General features: G+C 40.4%; 1 protein-coding gene across 13 annotated transcripts in view; it reads left to right on the forward strand.

The window, feature by feature from the left end:
• ACYP2 (acylphosphatase 2) overlaps window positions 1-24788 on the forward strand; it is a 254520-nt gene that overhangs the window by 84364 nt on the left and 145368 nt on the right. For 4 of the 13 annotated variants that reach the window (XM_038551270.1, XM_038551261.1, XM_038551273.1 and 1 more), the window contains exon 1: window positions 19179-19356. The exons of 8 other annotated variants lie outside the window; for them this stretch is intronic. In XM_038551270.1, coding sequence (XP_038407198.1) covers window positions 19218-19356 — 139 coding nt within the window. In that variant the 5' untranslated portion in view covers window positions 19179-19217. Of the gene's footprint in view, window positions 1-19117; window positions 19357-24788 lie in introns of those variants that run through there. One more of the 13 variants, XM_038551271.1, reaches the window with a different exon arrangement.

Genomic DNA, 24788 nt, shown 5'->3' on the forward strand with positions numbered 1-24788 from the left:
ATGCAAGTTCTATTACAGAGCTATAGTAATAAAAAAAAGTAATAAAAAAACTGGCACAAAATAGACACATAGATCAATGGAACAGAATAGAAAGCCCAGAAATAAACCCACACTTATATGGTCAATTAATTTTTGACAAAGGAGGTAAGAATATGCAATGGGAAAAAGTCTCTTCAATAAATGATGTTGGGAAAATTGGACACTTACATGCAAAAGAATAAAACTGGACCACTTTCTTAAACTCAAAATGGATTAAGGACCTAAATTAGAGACCTGAAACCATAAACATCCTAGAAGAGAGTAAAGGCAGTAATCTCTTTGGCATTAGTCATAACAACATCTTTCTAAATAGATTTCCTGAGATAAGGAAGACAAAAGCAAATTAAAATATTGGGACTATATCAAAATAAAAGTTTCTGCACAACAAAAGAAGCAACCAACAAAACTAAGGCAACTCACTGAATGGGAGAATATATTTGCAAATGACATACCCAATAAAGGGTTAATTTCCAGAATATATAAAGAGTTTATATAACTCAACACACAAAAAAACTCACTAAGACCAAATAATCCAATTTAAAAATCTGCAGAAGACACAGACATTTCTCCATAGAAGATATACAGATGGCCAACAGACATATGAAAAGGTGCTCAACATCACTCATCACCAGGGAAATGCAAATCAAAACTGCAATGAGATATGACCTCACACCTGTCAGAATGGTTAAAATAAAAAACTCAAGAAACAAGTGTTTGCCAGGATATGGAGAAAAAGGAACCTTTGTGCACTGTTGATGGGTTTTAAACTGGTGCAGCCACCATGGAAGACAGCATGGAGGGTCCTCAAAAAATTAAAAAGAGAACTACCATATGATCCAGTAATCACACCACTGCGGACTTACCCAAAGAATACAAAGACCCTACTTCGGAGGGATATATGCACCCTTATGTTTATTGCAGGATTATTTATGATAGCCAAATTATGGAAGCAACCCAAGTGTCCATCAGTAGATGAATGGATAAAGAAGAAGTGAGTGATACATATACAAGATGGAATATTATTCAGTCATAAAGAAGAATGAAATCTTGCTATTTGCAGCAACATGGATGAATATAGAGGGTATAACCCTAAGTGACATAAGCCAGTCAGAGAAAGTCAAATACCATATGGTTTCATATTCTTTTGTTAAGCAACAAAAGAAATCCACAAGAGAAAAGAAAAATACAAATAAAAAACAGGCTCTTATCTACAGAGAACAGAGGGTTATTAGAGGGGAGGCAGGAACGGAGGATACGGGAAATAGGTGAAGGAGATTAGGAGGGAGCTTGATGAGCACTGAGTAATATGTGGAGCAGTTGAATCACTGCACTGTACACCAGAAACTAATGTAACACCGTGTGGGGTCTACACTGGAATTAAAATTTAAAAAACAGCAAAAAACATAAGGTGTTTTAGATTAATATATTTAATTTAGATTAATTTAGATTAATTTAGATTAATATATTTAATTTAGATTAATTTAGATTAATATATTTCTTTTTTCTTTATTTTGCTGCATCATTTATTATGGTTTTGGGCTGAGAACTAGATCTGTTTCCCTGGTCTCAAAGAGCAACATTTTACACCAAAATGCAGGGAGTTTCTGATGTGAGAAACAAGCTGCACGCATGCCCACGCCTATGTGAGTGCACCCATGTGCATGCATGCAGGTGTATTTGCTAGGCATTTGAAACAATTGCAGACTGTATGTATCTGTCTATCTATCATCTATCTATCTATCTATCTATCTATCTATCTATCTATCATCTATCTATCTATCTATCTATCTATCTATCATCTATCTATCTATCTATCTATCTATCTATCTATCTATCTATCATCTATCTATCACAATCTCTACACCCAACATGGGGCTTGAACTCACCACCCCAACATCGAGAGTCACGGGCTCTACCAAATAAGCCAGCCAGGGGCACAGGGAGCATCACCTTTAAATCAAGTTCAGAATTTTGTCCAACATCTTGGACTGGAAATTCTAATTATGAATTAAGACTGTGACTTAAAGTGACAGTCACTTAAAGTGAGAGTGAATGATCTGTTAATTAAGATTGAGCTGAAAAGTTAAGGAGTCTGCCACTGTTCTCATTTCAGATCAGGGCAAGGGTTGTCCCTACTTAATTCATCATCAAGAGCACATGGAAGATAGAAGTAAAGTCGTGAGTCGTGTTTGATCACACATATCTCTGTTGCTCAGCTCCAGTGGTCACGACCTAACTTTCCCTCTGCCTGCGGTGGCATTATTTTGGAGTCGTGCACCTCACAAGTCGTGCATTTACCTGTCTGTTGAGTGTTAGATGATGGATAGATGAGAAAGTAAGGAAGAGAAGATAGTAACATTGATTGATAATGTTAGTTAACAACACTTCTACTCTAACAATTCTCAGATGTTTCTAGAAGACACAAGAGATGGCCTGGAATGATGCATAAAGGAGTTGAGAATGTTTGTCTTATCACTAGACCACGAACTCCTTACAACAAAGGACTAGTTCTTACTCATCTTTACTTCCCAGTGTTTACTTCAATTGCCAGAACACAGAAAGAGCCGATAAACTACTCTATGTGGTTAATGTACCTTAAGTAATGTTACTAGTTAAATCAGTATTGTTGATTTATTAAATATATATTTAGGTAATATTAATGCTATTGAGTTATTACCATTTTTCAATGTGAGAATTTAATCTTACTAGCATATCATTTTAATACATTCCTCAAATCATAATTCAGCAGGGTTTTATTTATTTATTTATTTATGATAGTCACAGAGAGAGAGAGAGAGAGAGAGGCAGAGACACAGGCAGAGGGAGAAGCAGGCTCCATGCACCGGGAGCTCGACGTGGGATTCGATCCCGGGTCTCCAGGATCGCGCCCTGGGCCAAAGGCAGGCGCCAAACCGCTGCGCCACCCAGGGATCCCTCAGCAGTTTTTTTTTTAACTGAATTGTAACTATAAAAAACTTTGTACATCCCTGCATCATTGCTCAGTAACTTTTAGTGGAGCCACAAGATGGGGAAATGCCAGGAATTCTCTTATTGACATTCTAGCCTGATTACACTCTGCTCTCACATGTCCTTGCCCCCTTCTCTCTTGTTGTTTCTGTCCACGAACCTCTTTTGCAGTCAAACTGAGCTACTTGGCATCCCAAAATGCACAGTGTTTCCTCCCTTCCTGTCTAATGATTTCCTCCTGCCTGGAGTGCTCTCCTTAGTCCTCTTTGCCCTTTGCCCTGCCTACTCTTGCATCTTAATGGAGCCTTCATAACCCCATCCCACCTTCTCTACAGCAATGTCCCCAGCCAGCCCAATACACAGGGATGTTCTCCTCTGACTCTTGGGGGATCTACCAGGATATATTACTTAGGAGGCATTAACGTGTTAACTTTTTGTGTGTATTTGCATAATTTGACCATCTGGATTTTGACGTTTTGAGGGTAAAGATGTTTTCTTTTTATTTTTTTTAAGATTTTTTTCATTACTTAAGTAACATCTACACCCAACATGGGGCTCAAACTCACAACTCCAATATCAAGAGTCACATGCTCTACCTACTGAGCCAGAGAGGCACCCCAATTCTGTTTTAGACATTTTGATTTCCCTCACATTCCTTGGAGATAATAAGAACTGACATAATTTGATTGATTTAAAATGGATTTTTTCCTGCTTTAAAATAGGCAGAGGAACTGTGCTAATGTTTCTCAAAAGGCAACACCCAGAACAGGCAGCCTGGAATGATTGAAAGTGTGAGTGTTATTATATACCCTGATTAAAATTCTCAAAGCAATTCAAAGGAGTATTTATTGGGTGAATAAATGAATAAAATAAACACTGAATATTGATTTGGTACATATGTAATATAACTATATTGGAAGATGGGGAAAGAATGTGTATATTGGCATGGGGCACAAGAAGACAGCTACATCTTCATCTTCCATAGTAGTTAGGAAATCAATATATAATTTCTAGAATGGAAACAATTCAACAAAGTAACAGTGTAAATATGTTATTTAGGATCATGGAAGTAAATAACAAAAGCTTAAAAAAACACAAAGAAATGGTTATCTCTGTAGACCTTTTATCTCTTGGGAGCACATTTCACTCTCTTGATTTTAAATAATACATTTCCAATTCTGAATTTCCTAGTTCCTTTTTCTTTTTAAATCTTTACGATGTGTCCAGCTGAGTAAACAGCTTACAACTTTTTTTAAAAAAATTATTTATTTGTTTGAGAGAGAGAGAGAGGGAGAACAAGCGGCGGGAGGGAGAGGGAGAAGCAGACTCCCCACTGATATGGGGCTTGATCTCAGGACCCCAAGATCATGACCTGAGCTGAAGGCAGACACTTAACTGACTGAGCCGTCCAGGTGCCCAGCTTACAACTTATTTGCTTAAAACCTGAGCTCATCTCTCTCCCTCCTACTATTCTGATGGGTTTCTACAACTTTGCATCACTCCCGGGGCATCATTTGTTATTCCTTCCTCTTCTTTCTCTAGTCATTGAACAAGTGTTTATTGAATGCCTACTATATTTCAGCCATTGTGCTAGGTCCTGGATAAGTAAGTAATTGATAAGTAAGCTCTCACGGTTGAGATGATTTTTCTCCAACGTTCTTTTAGTTTGCATGCTTTATTTTGTTTTAGTTTTTGTGGTCACTTCCCTAAAACAAAAGACAGTCATTGGTTCATCATCCAGGGAAAATAGAATTATTCATTCTTTGGCCACGAACATAAAATCTTGGCAGTCATCTTGAGGTCAGGCCAGAGAATAGGGGCCAGTCAGCAAACATCAGTCAACACTGTTGGGAAACAATGTGAAGTATAAGCTCAATTGCTGGTGGTGGGTCGGGTGAATCATGTTGTAAACAACATTTGTATATTTCACTTATTTATTCAATATATTTTAAAGGTTTTTTTTTTATTTTTTAAAGATTTTATTTATTTATTTATTCATGAGAGCAGAGACACAGGCAGAGGGAGAGGCAGGTTCCCCGCCAGGAGCCTGATGCAGGACTCCATTCCAGGACTCTGGGATCACAACCTGAGCCGAAGGCAGATGCTCTACCACTGAGCCACCCAGGTGCCCTTCATTCAATGTTTTTTTGATTATCTGTTGTTTCTAGGAACTCTGAAAGTAATGCAAAACACTAGGATCACAAATGAATATAATACAAGACCATTGCAATTTTTTATATATTTCAGTCACATATATTTGTGTGTCTAAGGCAAATAATTGCACATAATGGGATGAGTGTCCTAAAAAGGGGGCAGAAGAATTGCAATGTGACCACGGGGGGAGAAGCACCTGATCCTACCTATCAGGAGAGTCATGGATGGAGTGAAGCAAATTTCCAAAGAAAAGTAGTCTGACAAGAGGAAAAGTGTGTGAAGGCATAAGGGCATGAAGGGGGTCTGTCATCTTTGGGCACCTGCAAGTGACAAGTGGGAGTGGGAGGGGATGCAGAGGGAGTGAATGGAGAAGGGGGAGGGACCAAGCTGTAAAAAGCCCTAAACATGAAAAGAATTTTAAGCAGTGAAATGAATGACATGCCTTTTTGAAAGATGTGGTATGATGTGGGTGGGAGGGGTGCAGGGGAGAATGGAGAAAGAGCAGTTGAGAGGTTTTTTTATAAAACCAGGTGAGAAATAATGGGTCCCTGAGTAAAGCTAGTGACCGTGGGGAAGGAGAATGAGAATGACTTTAAAAGCCATGTAGGAGGCACAATTTACAGGGCTTGGTAGATCTACAGGGGAGGGAGGTGGAGGTTATAAATCAGGTTCCCAGCACAGGAGCTGGATGGATGAAAGCAGAAGAACAGGTTTAGGAGTGAGAAAAAATTGATTTAGTTTTGAAGGTGTTGAATTTGTGGTCCTAGGGGACAATGGATTGGAGCTGTATTAGAGGCACCTGTAAGTATGTGAGATGTGGAAGAGAGATGAACAGGGAAGGAAACCCCATAGGACAGGCAAGGAATAGTGAAGGGGTAATAGGCGCTGATCATCAGGAGAGGATGAGACGTCAGCTTCCTGGAGGGCACCAGGCTGATCCAGGGCATCTCTTCTTTCTCACCTGCCCAGTTTTGATGGTAAGTAGGCAATGCAGCCGACCTAATCTGAGTAGAGCTGGCTTTTTTGACTCAGACCCCTCAGAAATGTAGGTCAAGGATTCTCCGCCCCCCCAACCCCCCCCTCACTCCAGCTAAGCCATTTAGACCCGCAGAAGTGCTAGCTGAGGGGATTCCAGATTCCCCAATCTGGAATTGGCAACAGAGAAGGGAAATGGAGTGTCTCAGATGGGGTTTTGAGAGCACCTGCAGAGGCAAGGGGTGTAACCTGACTCACCAACATTTTCCTATGTTTCTCCAAACAAAGGAACCAACCAGAAATCTGAGGGAGCTAATTACAAATAGAATGGACTTACTGTAAGAAGTAAATGAATCCGAGTGCTGTAGGGGTGAGTGGTGATGGATGCCATGGTGTTCTGCTCACCTCTCCAACCGCTTGAGAGCCAAGCTGTCCATTCTTCAGTTGTCAGACATATTGACTGCTGACAACCTTCCTGCAAGTCCTTTTCTGGAGAGGTTCTTAGGTGTCTAATTTTACATCGCCCAGCTCACATGTAAAGACTGCTCGATGGCGGGGTGCAGCACAGCAGGTCTCCTCTGTGGTTCAATCCTGTTATCCTTCACTCCTCCAAGGGTTGTCACCAAAGCCTCCTGCACACAAATCTCTGACTCAGAGTCAGTGTCCTGGGGGACCTAATCTGAGACGTTAGGGCAATGCAAATGAGCAGAAGCCTCCCTTTTCATAGGAGAAAGTCAGCAAATAATACTAAAGGGGATAAGATCAACATATAAAGGTGTGAGCATATTGTCTAGAGTTACCACAGGCAACCTCTAGAAGAACTAGAGATAGGAATGACGAACAAAGTAGCGTCCTTGTAAAGTCACTGCGGACTTCCTAGGTAGGAGGCTTGCTTTTCCTCCTCAGATTTTCTGAACTAATTCATATCACTAATTTCAAGTCAAGTGCAAATAGTACTTTGATTCAAATCTAATTTGAACATTAAAAAGGACTCTTAGAAGCAACTGATTATGGAGAGATAGCGGAGTGAGGTCAAGAAGTAACGTTTGCATTCAGAGGTCTGGAATTCAGACACTTTGTGTCTGGCTAATCTGGTTTAGAGCACTTATTCTTTCAGAGCCTTAGTTTTCTTATCTGGTAAGTGGGAATAATCATGATATTGAAATAAAAGCTATGCAAGAGTATTGTGAGGTATAAACAAAATAATGAAAGTGAAAATGCTCAGCAAAGCCGGATTAGTATGTATATATTATATGGAAGAACAGAATCCATGTTACGAGCCATGTACTAGAGAACACAAAAGAGCAGTTAATTCTGGCAGTAGATGAAAGACCTCATGAAGGCTGATCTCTTGAAGTTGTCCTGAAAAATAAAATAAGATTTTGATAGGCGCGGAAGGAAGACTGAGGAGGAGGGTGATTTGATTTGATTTTTAAGTTAATCTTCAATTCTTTTTATCAAGCTTACCCTACTTTATTCTTTCTAATAGCACTTATCCACTTCTGACATATTAAAACTTTTTTATTATGTCTATAGTTTTTTTTTTTTCCATTTTAAGTAATTTCTATATCCCACGTGGTGCTCAAACTCATGAACCTGAGACCAAGTTGCATGCTTTTCTGACTGAACCAGCCAGGAGTCCCTAAATATGAAACAATCTTGTTTGCTCCACTGCTTCCCAAACCCTATCACACTCTTCAGAAACACCTGCTTTTAAAATAAATAAATAGAAATAAAAACAAAATAGTCTGTTATTTTGGAAAATTTCAAACATATATACATACATAAAAGCAGAAAGAATGGTACAGTGAACCCCATGAACCCTGATTGTACAGTTATTAACATTTGGCCAGTCTTGTTTGTTTATCCTGCTGTATTTTGAGGGTATGGGAGGTTGGTACTGGAGTATTTTAAAGCAACGCCCAGGGATCATGTTATTTTATGTAGAAATACCTCGCGATGCCTCTAACTATGAAAGTATTTAAAAATTTAACCTCCATGCCATTATTATACCTAACAGAATTAGTAATTCCTTTTATCATCATCTTATGTCCAAATCTTAATCATTTTTTTCAAATTGTTTCAAAATCATTCTAATAAGGATCCCAAATGAAATCTCCACATTGAATTTGTTTCATCTCCTAAATTTCATTTATGCTATAACTCATTTCTACCCCCATACCATCAATTTGTTAGAGAAACTAGGTCAAGTCATCTTGCGGAATGTCCCAAATTCTGGGTTTGACTGATTGCTTCCTTGTGGTGTCCTTTAACTTGATCCCTGGAGGTAACTACTTATAGCAGTTTCTGTTTTTAGTTCTTTTCGTGATTACCTTGATATCTCTAGATGAGGGTTTCTTGATATAGATATCATGATGTGTGCAAATTTAGCTTGCATGCCCTGCCTCTCTCCTCCACTACCTCTCTTCTCCCAAAATAATTTTGTCATGAATCTCCGTTTCTTCCACCTCTTTGATTTCAGATGATATTCTTGAATCTCTAGCTGACATTCCATCAACCAGGAGAGCATATCTTATTGAGGATGTTCATGCTTGAATGGTCCTCTTCACCTGTTCTTCTTTCCTTTTACTTCCCAAACTATTGGCAGCAAATCTAGTTTTAAATTTTCTGGTTGGATAACATTCTTTTTTGTAGTCACAAGTTTGCGTTCTGTGATTTGTCTATTAGTTTGTTCTAAATTATAAAAATTAAATGTCCATTTACATTACCATGGCTTTTCAGGTTTACTTCACTGCGGAGCCAAAAAATACCCTTTGATTTCCTCTTTATACAGTCAATGTTAGAACCCCTGTCCTAACAGAATGTCCTCCAGTGCCATGTTAAAATAGATTCTCCTTTTTTTATACTCCACCAATTGCACAAAATCATGCTACATGTTAACTTGCTTTGTATTTGGTACTCGACAGGAATAGTATTTGAAACTGGTTTGGATTGACCATTCCATCATCGGCTTATTCATAAGGGACTATTTTTTGAACCATAATAGAGGAAAGTACCTAGTATCTTTTTTTAAGAGATTTTATTTATTTATTCATGAGAGACAGAGAGAGAGGCAGATACACAGGCAGAGGGAGAAGCAGGCTCCATGCAGAGAGCCCGATGTGGGACTTGATCCCAGGATTCCAGGATCACGCCCTGGGCCAAAGGCAGGCGTTAACCCACTGAGCCACCCAGGGATCCCAAAAGTACCTAGTACTAAAAAAATAGCCCCTTGTGAATGGGAAATGAGGCTGGAACAGTCAACTCAACCATGTAATGGAAGGTCAAAAATATCATGCCAGGAAGTTTGGATTTTGTAGGTTCTACGAGGCTTTAGAGGGTTTTTAAGGAGTGAAAGGTACTAGGGCTTAAGCTCTCTTGGAAGCAGTTGTCCAAAGAAGATCTAGCAGGGTGAGGGAATTTCCAAGTACCACTGCTGCCTTTAATAGCACTCCCTACATCAGGCAGCTTCGGGGTGACAGGGCCTCACAGGGCACCCAAAGAACCCACAAGTGGCTCCACGAGAGAGTCAGCATTTGAACCTTGCAGACCATCCTGAACTCTAGGTAAGAAGCCCTGATCAACATCAGCATTCTCTAAGACTACCTAGGAATTATGTAACCTTTAAAAACTGATGGATATTTGAATAGATTCCAGTTCTAATCTTTTACTGTAACAAACAACTTTGCAATGACAACTGCTGTATTCATGTCTTTGCATCCCTGTCCAATTTTTTCCTTGGGATAAATTTGTACTGCAGAACTGCTGGGTAATGCATGTGTTAATTCTTTCTTTCCTTAAAAATTATGCACTTTACTTCTTTTTTTAAAGATTTTATTTATTTGAGACAGAGAGAGATAGAGTGAGAGAGTGAGAGTGAGAGAGAGAGAGAGAGAGAGAGAGAGTGCGCAGAGGGAGAGGGAGAAGCAGGGAACCCAACATGGGGCTCAATCCCAGGACCCCGGGATCATGACCCCAACCAAAGGCAGACACTTAACTGAGTGAGCCACCCAGGCACCCTGCACTTTACTTCTTATAGCAGTTTTAGGACAACAGAAGAATTAAGCAGAAAATATAGAGAGCTTTCCTATACCCACCTGCTCCCACCCAGTTTCCCCTATTATTAATATCTCACATCAGTGTGGTACCTTTGTGGTTAAGATAGATGAATGAATATTGATACTTTATTAGTAACTGATGTTCCTATTTTACATCAGGTTTAACTTTGTGTGTTGTATTGTATGGGTCTCTGGGTTCTGACAAATGTATAATGCTGTGTATTCATCATTACAGTATCATGCAGATTAGTTCTGCTACTCTAAAGATCCCTTGCGTTCCACCTGCGTCATCTCTTTCTCTCTCCTCCAAGTATGTGTAATTTTTTAGGCTTTTGAGGTTGACAGTCAAATTATAAAATGTTTGTATCCAAACACTAGCTGTGTGTGAGAGTTTTTATTTTGGCACATCATCAATAATGCTGGGTATTATTATTTTTGATTTTAGGGAAATCAACATCTCAGTTATATTAGGACAAATATAAATAATATAGGTGTGTTTGGCCTCTTGGTTACAATGACAGAGATTTAATACATGCTAGTTTAAGCAAGATATGAGATTTATTGCCTCATTCATCTGGATGTTGGTCTCAGGGCTGACCTGATTGAGGAACTCAGTTGATGTTTGAAGGGCAGGTTCTAGGTGGAGTTCTGTTCCTGGGTGATCTAGGGCAATCCATTAGATGTTCTGAGGCTATTTCCCTGTTTCTGAAATAGCCCTGCTGTGCTTAGTTCTCAGGGTTACTGTAAGTGTCAAATAGGAGCTGGTATGTAAAAGTGTTCTTAATACGTGTAAAATGTTACTGCAAATGTAATTTAGTGTTCTATTGATTCACTCAAAGGGAAATTGTGCATATTCAATCAGCCAAATATGTTTTAAGTGCTGAATTATTGACAATTTATTATATTCACCATAATTATCAACCCTTTATTTTGTTATCAACCTTTTAAGACAAGATTTTATAAGTGGTAGTGAAAAGTAAATCATTCTAGATGAAAAATTTCCATGTTGCAAAAAAGTTTTCTATGCCCAGGTAATCAGCATCTTATTAGTATAACAAGATATCCCCGATACAAATGATCTTTAAAGGGAGTTAACTTAAAGGATGCAGCAGATGAGTGGACTGTAAACCATGATGCCTCGTACATAGTAGTTCAATCAGCATTTACTGAAGGAATGTTGTAGTTTTGCTTTTCCTAAATGCCCATACCTAATAGTAATTCAGGGTCATGATACTTTTGTATTTAAGTGATCTGTTGAGTAAAGAGGCCTCACAACACTTAAACTGCTTCTCATTTAAGGGTTCAGTATGCACCTAAAAGTATTTTAGAAGTGTGACACTGATAGGAAGAGAACTTAGCTGCTCCTGACATTCCCGAAGGATTGTCACAACCACATGGCCTGCCTTGCCCTGGACAGATGGTAGGTGGCAGCAACAGATCAGAAATTGTAGTTCATTTAAACAATTTGGGCTTTGAAAAGGGTGCTTTTTAATTTATTATTTCATTAACTTTCTTTCAAAATAAAAACCACAGCTGCAAAGCAAGTAGACAATGAAAATAAATGAGCGTGACGTAACTCGTTTACAGAATATGGATAGGGTGCCTAAATCTTTATGCTATAATCTCTCAACAGCAAGTTTTATTTTAAAACTCTAGGCTTAGTTTTATTACCATTCTTAGCTTGTTTTTTCTTACGTTTTTTTTCTGCCTTCTCTTCGTAAGCACTGAAAATTTTAATGCTTCTTTATTGACAGGAGGGTGGGTGGTATTTGAACTTTCATTCTGCTTAAACTTTGATCTACGCCTATTGTGAAGATTTTGTCTCCAGGCATTGCATTGGTCATGGTTCAGTTACAGAAAAAATAATCCATTCTAGACAGTTTAAACAGAAATGGATTTAACACTGGGTATTAAATGGCTTATGGAGTTGCTGGGGGGGCTAATGAAAGAGTCTCTGGGTCAGTGGTTCTCAGCTTTAGCTTCAGACCCCAAGCATCTGGGTTGATTTTAAGAATATAGATCCTGGAATCTACTGCAGACATATTGAATCAAAACTTCTGGGGGAGCATGTGTATGTGTATAATTAGTAGGCTCCCCTGGTGATTCTAATGTGCAGATAGGGTTGAGAACCACTTTGAGGCTGAGGTTTCAGGATTGACCCTCACTGCAGCACTGGACCACCAAGGGAGCTACTGATTCTTTTGCAATCAAGAAATGTGCTGAATCGAGAAGCCGCTGGCTTTGAAATTATGTCTCCCCTGCCGCCATCAAGAAGCTGCCATGGTCTAGAAACTGCCACATCCAGGGCATAGTGACTCCAGAACCTGCCACACTTGCTATGATATTCACTAGTAAGATGGATGTCCTGCAGTCTGCCTCCTGGTGCCCAAGAAGCTGCAGTCACTGTGATCTCAGTTAACACCACCACAGAGAAACTAAACTCCTCTGTGGTTGTGCTTATCACAGAACCAGCAGCAGATGGCCTCCACCTCACTCACGTCCTCCCTCTGCATCTAGCGCGGTACTTCCGATGGTTGATCCTCTATCACATAAGGAATCTGAATTGCAAGAATGTTTGTGGGATGTCGCTTTAACCTTTCCAGCTCTACAGAGCAGGAAAGTAAGCTAGAAAGAGATGGAAATGGATGTTGTATATCAATCCAGTTATCTACCAAAGGCATCAGGAAATAGATTTGTTTTAAAGATAGGAGAGCGCCTTGATGTTACTAGCCCAGATTTGAGGGTAATGGAGATTTATACCTCTCAGGGAATAAGCGTGTGCATGTGTGCACTTGTGCACATGCTTTTGTGGAGGGGTGTATATAAACTAAGGAGGAATCAGAAAGAATGTCTTGCCCAGATAGGCTCCTTGCTTCCTTCCTTAGGAAAAGCAAATCTGAGACTGGCTGAAGTCTGTGCTTGAGAAGTATTAGGAAGGGAAGGGCCAGTCCTGCCTACTTTTTTCTGAGTTAGTGTCTGTCCCCTCTCCCCTTCCTGATCTTGGTGCTATAGCTCAGAGCCTGGGCATACTCTGTTCAATACCTGGCTTTGCCATTTGTTGCCTCTGGAATGCATCCAAGCAGCAGTATCTATGATTAGTTCTCTCTTAATCTAATCTTAACTGTATCCTTTCCTTAGTCAAGACATACGGATGTGTATTTCCTGTTTTCTAAAGCATTCAGGGCTAAGCATAACGGCATTTTCCCAAACTGTTTCTTCACATCTAGACATGTTCTTATGCGTTTTATACATTTTCTTCTTCTGGAAGTGGACTATGTTTCTTTTCATTAATTGAGGGATTACTATACTTAAGTATCTATTTGTGCTTCTTTATACCAGTTAAGATCTTATTTAGTGCTTTGAAAGTCAACTGTTTAGTCCTATGTTAGCTTGACTTAGGAATTACAAAAATTTAAATCATGCGCCCATTTACTGAAATAGTTAAAAAAATTTTAAATTATTCTGTTCATGCACTACAGTGAGAAATTATGTTATTATGAAATATATAACAGGATATTAAAATGGACTTTTAAAAAGTAAATGTTTAGTTCTAGAACAGTTTTAGATATAGAAGCTATTATGCAGATAGTGCAGAGTTCTCCTATACCTTGCATCTAGCTTCCCCTATTATTAATATCTTCATTACTATCATACACTTGGCACAGTTTTGAGGAACCAGTTATTGATACCTTACTGTTTCACTAAAGTTCACACTTTATTCAGATGTCCTCAGTTTTTACCTAAATTCCTTTTTCTGTTTCAGAATCCCATCCAGAATACACATTACCTTTAACCAACATGCCTCCTTAGGCTCCTCTTGGTTGTTTCTCAGGCTTTCACCGTTTTTCATGACCTTGACAGTTTTAAGGAATATTGATTGGATATTTTATAGAATATAAATGGACTCTTTTAAAATTTAAATTTTATAGGAGCACCTGGGTGGCTCAGTAGATGAGCCTTGGACTTAGTTTGATCCCAGGATCCTGGGGATCAAGTCCCACATCAGGCTCCCTGCTCAGCAGAGAGTCTGCTTCTCCCTCTGCCTCTGCCCCTTCCCCATCTCATGCGCTTGCTCTCTTTCTCTCAAATAAGATTTATTTATTTGAGAGAGAGAGAAAGAGCATGCATGCATGTGGGAGAGGGGAACAATGTAATGTAATGGTTACATTAACAATGATAATGCTATAATATTTAATAGTCAACTTGTGTTCAGATTTCCTCATTGGTCTCAAAAATGTCTTGTTGAACTAGTAATTTCAAATCAAGATCCAAACAGGGTTTATATATTGAATTCTGTTGAGTTGAGAAATGAGACTTTTGTCTCAGATTTAGCTGAGACCTGAGACTAAAAACAATAGTTATACCCTCATTTCAAGATGAGGTACTGCACTATCATGCCATTTAAAAGAGGTTTTTAAAACCAGCTTTAAGATCTTTAGCCCAACTTCCACTCAGGCTTGAGAGGATTTCTTCCAGGAAAGTGATTGGAGAGCAATGGCTTTCCCTGTTCTCCCCTCTCCTACTATGGAGAGAGAAATCACATGTCTACTGAGAGGGTCTTACAAGAACCCCCTTTTTTGAGAGCTTGGCATTTACTTGTTGGAGGTAGAAGGGACTGGTATTTGGCCCATACCTGCAGAAAGTAAAGAGGAAAGGCTGGTGATTCCTGAATGTTGCCTGCCAAGACCACAGAAAGAGGCAAATTCAGAGCACACTGCAACTTCTCTCAGTGGTAGGGCAGAGATAGGAGTTCCCACCATTAGATGTTACTAGAACAAGGGATCTGGTCCCGTGTTCATTGTAAAAGGGATCCCACTCATGCATCCTTCTTGCTGAGGGGTAGTCTCTCAGCAGAAAGGGGTTGGAGGTATAGCATTTGATACAGAAGTTGGGATAGGGGTGTGGATGCACAGCTGAAGTGTAGGTATTGTCCATCAAGAGAGGAAAAGTCAGGAATTTCTGGTGAGGAAAAGCTCTGAGTCTCCCCCAGAAACATTCTTTCAAAAGAACTAATCAGCTGTGAATAGAATCACCAATCCTGGAGAGCCCAAACTGGATTCCAAAAGTATGAGTTCCTTCTAATTCTCATCTAGGCAGAGAGAAACTGAGGTAGGGAGGTATCAACCATGCCCTCTCGGGCAGCCCCAGTGGCAGTCTTGGTGGCTCAGCGGTTTAGCGCCGCCTTCAGCCCAGGGCCTGATCCTGGAGTCCCGGGATCGAGTCCTACGTCGGGTCCCTGCATGGAGCCTGCTTCTCCCTCTGCCTGTGTCTCTGCCTCTCTCTGTCTCTCTGTGTCTCTCATGAATAAATAAAAATTAAAAATAAAAAAAGATGCCTTCTCCCCTCTCTAGCCTAAGCACCACCAAGCTAGGAGAGGGAAGTGATTTTAATGGCAAATGTACTTCTGAGTTTTGAATATCAAATTGGACTGTGATAAAGAAAAATTGGTTCAAACCTGGGACAGAATTTCCTTCTGAGAAGAAATATGCTTTCCTGATAAAATGCTTAAGCAATTTTCTGATAAATTGTAATGAGATTAAAGCCTCTTCTGGGAAACTAACTACTTTCTCATCTGACTAATAGTCTGGCCTCTAATGATCTTGAATCCAGTTTAGTAGTAATTGTCCAACCATTTCTTTGCCTATAAACTATTTCTTCCATGAGGGAATCAAGTTGTTTAGGCCTCTTTAATTGTGGTAGTTAACAGTTTGTATTGTTGACTTCTGCTTTTTTTATTATTTTAATTAAATTTTTAAAATTTAAATTCAATTTGCCAACATATAGTATAACACCCAGTGCTCATCCCATCAAGTGCCCTCCTCAGTGCCCGACACCCAGTTACCCCAACACCCAACCCACGGCTCCTACTCTTTAAACATAACGATTATAAAACTATTTCAATGGTAGAAATATGTTGATGGATAAAGTAATTTTAAGTTGTCCCTGAAATTAGCTAGAACTTAATGTCAAATTTCTGAGAAATCACTCTAAGAATCACTCTCAACCGATCCTTTGTTTTTTTTTTTAATCTTTTATTTTTATAAATTTTTTATTGGTGTTGAATTTGCCAACATATAGAATAATACCCAGTGCTCATCCTGTCAAGTGCCCACCTCAGTGCCCGTCACCCATTCACCCCCACCCCCCGCCCACCTCCCCTTCCACCACCCCTAGTTCGTTTCCCAGAGTTAGGAGTCTTTATGTTCTGTCTCCCTTTCTGATATTTCCTACCCATTTCTTCTCCCTTCCCTTATATTCCCTTTCATTATTATTTATATTCCCCAAATGAATGAGAACATATAATGTTTGTCCTCCAATTGACTTACTTCACTCAGCATAATACCCTTCAGTTCCATCCACATTGAAGCAAATGGTGGGTATTTGTCGTTTCTAATGGCTGAGTAATATTCCATTGTATACATAGACCACATCTTCTTATCCATTCATCTTTCGACGGACACCGAGGCTCCTTCCACAGTCTGGCTATTGTGGACATTGCTGCTATAAACATCAACCGATCCTTTGTGATGATGAATTAGAGATATGTAGGTGGGATCTCCTCAAAAGTCTCTGTTGGGGGTACAGAGACTATATTGTCTCTCCCTAGGTCACAGGTTCTGGGGCTTGGTAATTTTTTAGACTCATATTATGCAGGCAGGATTTTCTTTTTCTGTATATTACCTAAAACATCATCCTACATCACACACAAACCCTTTGTCTCAAAGGGTTCAAGAAATGGAATGATTTTGCTAGGTTTTAATTTCAACCAGCAGTAACACAAAGCCTAGTTATTTAAAGGCTATTGCTCAGGTCACACAATGAAAACTTTTCTTCTAATTGAATCGTGTATTGTATGTGAAGCACTTACTTAGATTTGTTTGCATGAGAAGCCAAAAAGTCATACCCTCAGTGTTGGTGGTGGTGTATTGAAATTGGTGCAGCCTTTTGAAAAACCACTTGGGAATATGTATCAAGAATAATACACATTTATACAGTTTGGGTATTCTAACTTCTATCCTAAGTAATTAAAAAATATGGGAAGGAAGCTATGTGCATGACTCTTTTCTTCACAATATTTTTTATAGTAATGAAAAATTAGAAAAAACGGTGTGTAACAACTGGGAATTAATATGTAAACTTATGGTTATACTCAACAGAATATCATGAAATTAATAAAATATTAATTGGAAAGACTATAATATGAAAAAAGAAAGAATAAAGGTTAAGTTTATACTGATTTTAACTAATTAAAATATATGTATAAGAGAATACACAAATGATGATTATGTTAAGGGTATAGATGATTTTGTCCTATTTAAAAAAATTTCTCTGCGCGTAGATGTTTGTATTACTTAATATTAAAGTATTAGCAACGTTTGCTAAAAATTTTTAAAGTCTTAGAATCACATAGTATTGGCAATCCATGCCGAAACAGTACATAAAAATGTCTGTTTGCTAATGTTCTGTAGTTGGCAGACAGAAAATTTTTTAGCTAAGCAAATGTCAATTGTTGCTATAGCATTTCTAAAATTACAATAAAGCTACATAATAATTGGCAGGGTTACTCTTGGGTAAATGTGGAGAAAAATGTCAACGTCAACCTTATCAGTGATTAGATAGTGGCAGGATCTCAACCCAATTTGACTTTTACTTCTTGGGAGGCACAGTACTAGCAGGAAGACACTAAATAATTAGGATGAAATCTGGTAAGTATTTGCAACTAAACAGGATAGAGGAAGATCTGGGAGTAGGAGGAAATATCCAAGACCAAAGATTTTTTTTTTTTAAAGGTCAGCTTATGTTCAGAGAGCTGAATAATTCAAAGTGCCTTGAGTATAGGTTACCTATAAACTATAGAATAACCTATAGATGGGGATAAGCAGGTAATAAGAGGTTAGTGGAGGGTGAAGACCTTCAGTTTTATTCAAAATGCAATGCAGAGACTGTGAAGAGATGTCACTGAAAAGAATGATACTAAGATCTATGTGTATTCTAGAGTCTGCAGGGAATAAACTGGAAGGGAGGTAAGAAGAAGATACAAATTGTGAGGTCTCCGCAATCAATCAGGATCTTCATGACGTGAAATTACCTGGATTAGCACTTCCAGATTCTATTTTACTTTAAAATGTTTGAACCAAATTCTCATCCAAATCTTAGATGATTTTTGGTGTTCCCTAATAGAGCTGGCACATAATACTGAAAATCAGATTGCAGGGGATTATTTTAACTCTCTGGCCAGATGCAGAGAAATATGCAAAGGTATTGAAGCCAACAAATAGGTTGAGAAATGCAAATCCTCACAAGCGGAAAGACTTGGAATTCTGGAAGGCGGCAGATTCCAGGTTCCTTGGAGTGATGGGTTGCTTTCCACTTGATCTTAGCCAAAAGGCCGAGAAGCCATGTGATGGGCTGCTTTAAACGAAGACTTCATGACAGCTCACCAAGGGCCTGAACCTTGTAGGCGACTGGGATATTGTTGAACAATAATCAAGACCATTAAAAAAAAAAAAAAAAAGAGCTATGGGAGTGAACAGCAGACGAGACTTCCTTTCCTCCCCGTTTCCACTAGCACAGAACAGGGTAGATTTTTAAAGTTTCGTCCCAGAAAATAGCACAATCCGCCTGGGAGACGGATTCAGGCCCCAAACCTTTCTGACCCCACAGAAAAGGCGGAGAGGACGCAGCTGAGAACTGGCTTAAAATCGCCCAACAGACTTGGCAGTCGCCTAAACGCTGAGGAAGGAGTCGCTCGCTGGCCCAGGGCCCCGGCCCCGCGGCCGGCAGGGCTTCCACGGCACAACAGCCCCGCCCGGCGAGGGGCGACGGGCAGACGGGCAGCCGGGCGCCGCCGGCGTTGGCGTTGGCGTTGGCGCTGCTGTGCCCGCGCCGAGGGCTGCGCCGGGGCCGACGCGGGGGGGGGGGGGGGGCCTGCCAGCGCCCGCCGGCTCCCCGCCGCCTCCGACGTGACCCCGGCGCGCTCGCGTCCCGGGCCGGTGACACGCGCGGGCCACGCCGACAGGCCCCATGCGCGCCCGCCCTCCCCTGGCCGCCGCCGCCGCGTGCCGAGCCCCGCTCCGGCTCCTCCGCACAGGACTAGCCGCCGCCATGTCTGCCGCCAGGCCGCTCAAGTCCGTGGACTACGAGGTGTTCGGCAGAGTGCAGGGTAGGCGCCCGGCCCCGCAGCGGGCGCCCCGGGACGCGTGAGGGGGCGGCGGGAGAGCGTCCAGCAGCGCCCCCCGCCCCCCGCCCCCCCCCGCCCCCAGCCCCCAGCCCCCAGCCCGCACCGCCGCGGCCCGGACTTCCGCTCGGCGGTGACACAGCAGCCGCGGGTGGGAAGGGAGCGCAGCGCGCCTGCGCCGGAGCGCGGGGGGCAGGGGAGGGAGCGGCGACCGCAGCGGGAGGGGCGGGGCCCGGAGGGGGCGGGGCCCGGAGGGGGCGGGGCCCGGAGGGGGCGGGGCCCGGAGGGGGCGGGGCCCGGAGGGGGCGGGGAAGCTGCGGGCGGAGGAAGCGAGGCCTTCGCCCTAGGGGTCCCCGTTTCGTGGCCCTGGAAGTCCTGCGCCCGACTTGAGTTTCAGAAAGGACATCTGGGTGATTGACGTCTGAGGGTCGCCCTCCCGGAGGGGACAGTTCTTTTTTTCGGCCCCATGTAGTTCTTAAAAGACCTAAGTTGGGGGATCCCTGGGTGGCGCAGCGGTTTGGCGCCTGCCTTTGGCCCAGGGCGCGATCCTGGAGACCCGGGATCGAATCCCACGTCAGGCTCCCGGTGCATGGAGCCTGCTTCTCCCTCTGCCCATGTCTCTGCCTCTCTCTCTCTCTCTCTATGTCTATCATAAATAAAAATTAAAAAAAAGACCTAAGGTATCTAATTTTTGTTTCATGATAACTTTAAGTTGCAAAGTATGTCATGTCTGGCTTGTTTTTACTGTTGTTATTTCTAAATGAAAATGTTAAATCCCTCTGAAGTTTTATGCAGTGGGATATAAATATGCTAGTGATTTAATATTCACTATTATTCATTTAAATTAAAGCTTTTTAACGTTGGGAGATTTTGCATCATACCTTTTTCTCTTTGGGTTTGATTTTTTTTTGTATATTTTTTTTATTGGAGTTCAGTTTTTTTTTTTTTTAAGATTTTATCTATTTAGTCATGATAGACATAGAGAGAGAGAGAGAGGCAGAGACACAGGCAGAGGGAGAAGCAGGCCTCATGCAGGGAGCCTGACGCGGGACTCGATCCTGTGACTCCAGGATCACGCCCTGGGCCAAAAGCAGGCACCGAACCGCTGAGCCACCCAGGAATCCCCAAGGAGTTTGATTTTTTGAGTCTGATTTCCATTCTAATTCCGCCACAGAATTTTATCCCGTTGTTATGCGTGAGAATTTCTTATTGATCACCCTATCAAGCTGTTTTTGCAGTCCATATGGGTAGTATGTATGTGGACACATACACACGCATACATTTAGATAGATTTTGAAAAATTCTCTTTGACTGTAAAGCTCTATTTTTTTCTCCCTTCTGGTTTGAGTTGCCACTGTCATTATTATTGGAACACAGTTCGTGAAAATAATAAAAATACGTTTAAAGACATGATAAACATTATTCAACTTAAAAGGAAAATTTGTATTGGCAATTTATTTCTTGAGAAAGGTGGGGTGTTTATGAGACCTTGATTAAAGGAAGTGTGCTCTGTTTTGGTACTCTAGAGGTTTTTAGACTTTGGGGTGAGGTACAGGGTAAGCGTAGAGATGGGTAAGAGTATGCCTTTTGTAAACAGATGGGTTTTCCTTTCAAAGAATGGTTGTGAAAAAGGAGATAGGAAAGGAAAACGATTTCAGACCACAGGTGTTTTCTCAGGCCTGTGTCAGGAAAGAATACATGTGAATGCTGAAGATCTGGAAATTGATTTTCTTGAAATTATCCATGGCAGAAAGTGTTTGGGTACACCCAAGGATCTGGTATTCTGGATTGAAAACTGCCACAATAAGTCATTGGAAACACAGGACATAAAATATGAAAATGGTGGCAGAGACCACCTGACAAAATCTTGGGACCTTTGGACAGAAATGGCAGTAGGTAAGGAGTGTGTGTCTGTGCATGTGCACGTGCGCACATGCATATGCACATGTGTGGCGTTTATGGGGTACATTCCATGTGCTGAACATCTTATTATGGTTTTCTTAATCCTCATCACAATTTTGTGAGGTCTATGTCTTATTCCTGTTTCCACAATCAGAAAACAGCTACAGAGAGGTTGGCTAACTTTGACAAGTCCTTAGTTGACAAATGGGATTTGATCCTGCATCTCTTAAATTCGAAAACCTGCACTTTTCCATTATGCAGTGTTTTTCTGTTAATACATAATGTATTTCTATTGATTTTAACAATATATTTATACTTTTGTGCCCATGGTGATTATTTGCTATATGACGATCAATTTTGGGTAGCATTACAAATGTAAGAAAGAAAAATGTACTGCATATGAACAATGGGATTTAAAAGATCGGCTTTAGGGCTAACTCCCATAGTTTGCAGTTTATTAAATGGAAGAGTACATGCATACTATTCATTTATCAAGGCGTCTAAGTAGTAGTATGTAAGACAATTTCACAATCACGTGTTTGCACACACATACAGTGACATTTGTGTCAAGCTCTGTACTCAATGTTTAACATGGGTTGTCTCATTTAATTCTCAACCCCGTGACCTCAATATTTTCCTCATTTAACAGGTGGAGAAATTGAGGCATAGAGAAGTAACTTTCCCAGGTTACACATTGAGTTAAGTGGTGGCCCTGGGATTTGAACCTTAACAGTCTGACACCAGAGCCCATGCTTTTCATCGTTACAATCTATCGATTCTCCTTTTAGTACTTTTCCACCTTTATTTGTCTTCTTCCTAACCTAAGCACCAAACACATATATACACTGCTGCAGGACATTTGGACTCAGCCATGTGGACCATTCTGGATAACCCTGAGGACATTTGTAAGGTGCTTTTGGCTCCAGGGAGGTTTGACCTGGTCTGTAAGCAATCAGACCTCCCTCTCTCTCTGTTGCTTGCTGACACTGCCACTATTTCTGTATCAGTATGTATCTCTGTCTCACAAAACTCACCATTTTCTCATGGATTACCTAAGAAATAAATACAAACTATTAGCCTCTTGTCTGAGTCATAATGATTATGTAGACATGATTGACAATGATAACAAATAAAATTTAGTTTTAATATAACATGGATAATAATTAGATGGAACATTGCAAATTTAACTTTTGAAAGTATGGAATAATAAAATCTTAGTGAAAACTGGCTTGCTAGAAATAACGGCTATGAAAATAAATTTACAATGGAAGTAGCTGTAGTTTTGTAGACTCACCTCATTTTCAGGGATTTCAGCAGTCTTGAGGAATACTTGGAGATTAGGTACTTTGTAGAAAGCTCCCCACTTGGGAATATTTAATGTGTACAAAACATAGATTGATAGATAAAATTGTCAGTAAAATATTTAAATGGAAAATATTCCCAGTGAAGATGGTTTCAGTGAGATAAACATGAACACGGAAGATGTGGAAAATGATTTAATTGTCCTGATGGATAATTGGTCAATGAATTAACCTGGCTTGAAGAAGTTTATGACAGAAAATATTTTCCAACCAAAAACAAGATTTGTTATATTTCTGTTTAGAACGTTTGAATTTAAGACATCCTTGGTGACAAAAGGCAGTCAGAATATTCTAGAGGCCAGGTACTACCTGCCTTATTCTCAGATACCCATGGCCTAATTTACAGATTGTATTCCAAGACTAGTTCATAACTTGGTTGTTTGAAATTCAGGAAAATACACTTATAGGAATGATATTACCAACAGTGGATTCACTTCTCAGGTGCCTCTGCAAAGTTTCCATATAGAGCCCTTGGTTGCTGTTGCTTTCCAAGGCTGCTTCTCTTCCTCTACCTTTAAAAAAAAAATGTTTCATTTTAGAATAGTTTAAGATTTATAGAAAAGCTGGAAGATGCTGTAGGGAATTCCTGTATACCCTACATTCAGTTTCTTTAATTAACATCTTACACTAGTATGGTACATTTGTCACAACTGGTGAGCCAATACTGGTACATTATTATTAACTAGAGTCTATATTTTATTCAGATTTTTTTAGTTTTTAATCTAGAGTCCTCTTTCTGTTCCAGGATTCATCTAGGATACCGCTTTACATTTAGTCATCTGGTCTCCTTAGGCTTCTGTAAGCTGTGACAGTTTTGTAGACTCCCCTCATTTTCAGGGATTTCGGCAGTCTTGAGGAATACTTTGAGATCAGGTACTTTGTAGAAAGCCCCCCACTTGGGATTTGTCTGGTATTTTTGTCACAATAAGCCCAGGGTTATGGGTTATCGGGAGGAAGACCACAGAGAGAATGCCATTCCCTTTACACTATATCAAGGGTACGTACTATCCCTGTGACTATCACTGTTGATGTTAACCTTCATCACCCGCCGAGATAGTGTTTGTCAGGTTTCTCCCCTGTGAAGTTACTCCCTGCCCCCCCTTTCCATCCTCTACATTTTAATTTCCATGTTCCCAAGAAGCTCCATGTGTTTCCCCCACCAATTTGTTACACTGGAGGCTTTGGGATAAGGGATAGGGGAGCAGGGGACTGACCTTCTGTGATTTTAGAGCAGTCATAGCCGTGGCATGGCTTAAAATGTTCCTATAAATCTTTAATTACAAAGGATCTGGAATAATCTGAAAATTTGAAAGGGAAGTTGATTAAGCTGTGTATGGATGCTTTGATGCTTTACCAGCTCTCAGGTGAATATTAATGACAGTCATAGAAATGGATTGTGGCCATCTGTTGGTTTACCTGTGCTTTAGGAATTTAACAGTTTATTTTTGACGATATTAAGTCAGATTTAGAATAGGAGTAGCTTATTGACCTACAGACATAAATACTTTTCTTTAAGATTGCTTACGATAAAAATCAGGATGAGTTATTAAATAGCTTTGTCAGACACCACATGATCTGAGTGTACACATTTTTTCTTATGTAGACGGGAAAAGCTGTGTTTTAGAGGTTGAAAATGTTAGTACCTAAAGTCCAGAAACATAAATATCGTTAATAAGTGAGGTCTGATTCCCTTGCTTATTTTTGTTCCTATAGCATTTCATTTCTAGTCCTGTTCTATTTCTTGTTTTTACTTCTCGTTTAATCCATTCTGCTTTCAACTACAATTATTTGTGTACATATCCGTGCCTCTTACTAGACAAAAAGGGTAGTATTTTCAAGGTCAAGCTGATGGCTTGTTTTTATAGCCTCTGCAGCTGTGCTTCTGGTGGGGACTTCAAAAGTGTCTTCAATTAAATCGAAGTGCTTGGGGATAGTTGGCTTGGAGAAGAAACGGTAGTGTGACGGCTGTTTCAACAATTTGAAAGATGCCATGGTGTGTGGCTCCAGGGGACAGACTGTGTATGGAAGGTGAAAGGTTAAAGGAAGGTCTTTCTAAAAAATAAAGATGTTCCAGGGCTGCTGTGTATGGTAGTGACTGGATGACTTCCTGCATTCAAAATTGACACATGCAGTCAGATCCCAGATGAAGGGGTA

The sequence above is a fragment of the Canis lupus genome, chromosome 10, assembly GCF_011100685.1.
Source record: "Canis lupus familiaris isolate Mischka breed German Shepherd chromosome 10, alternate assembly UU_Cfam_GSD_1.0, whole genome shotgun sequence".
NCBI classification, from domain to species: Eukaryota; Metazoa; Chordata; class Mammalia; order Carnivora; family Canidae; genus Canis; species Canis lupus.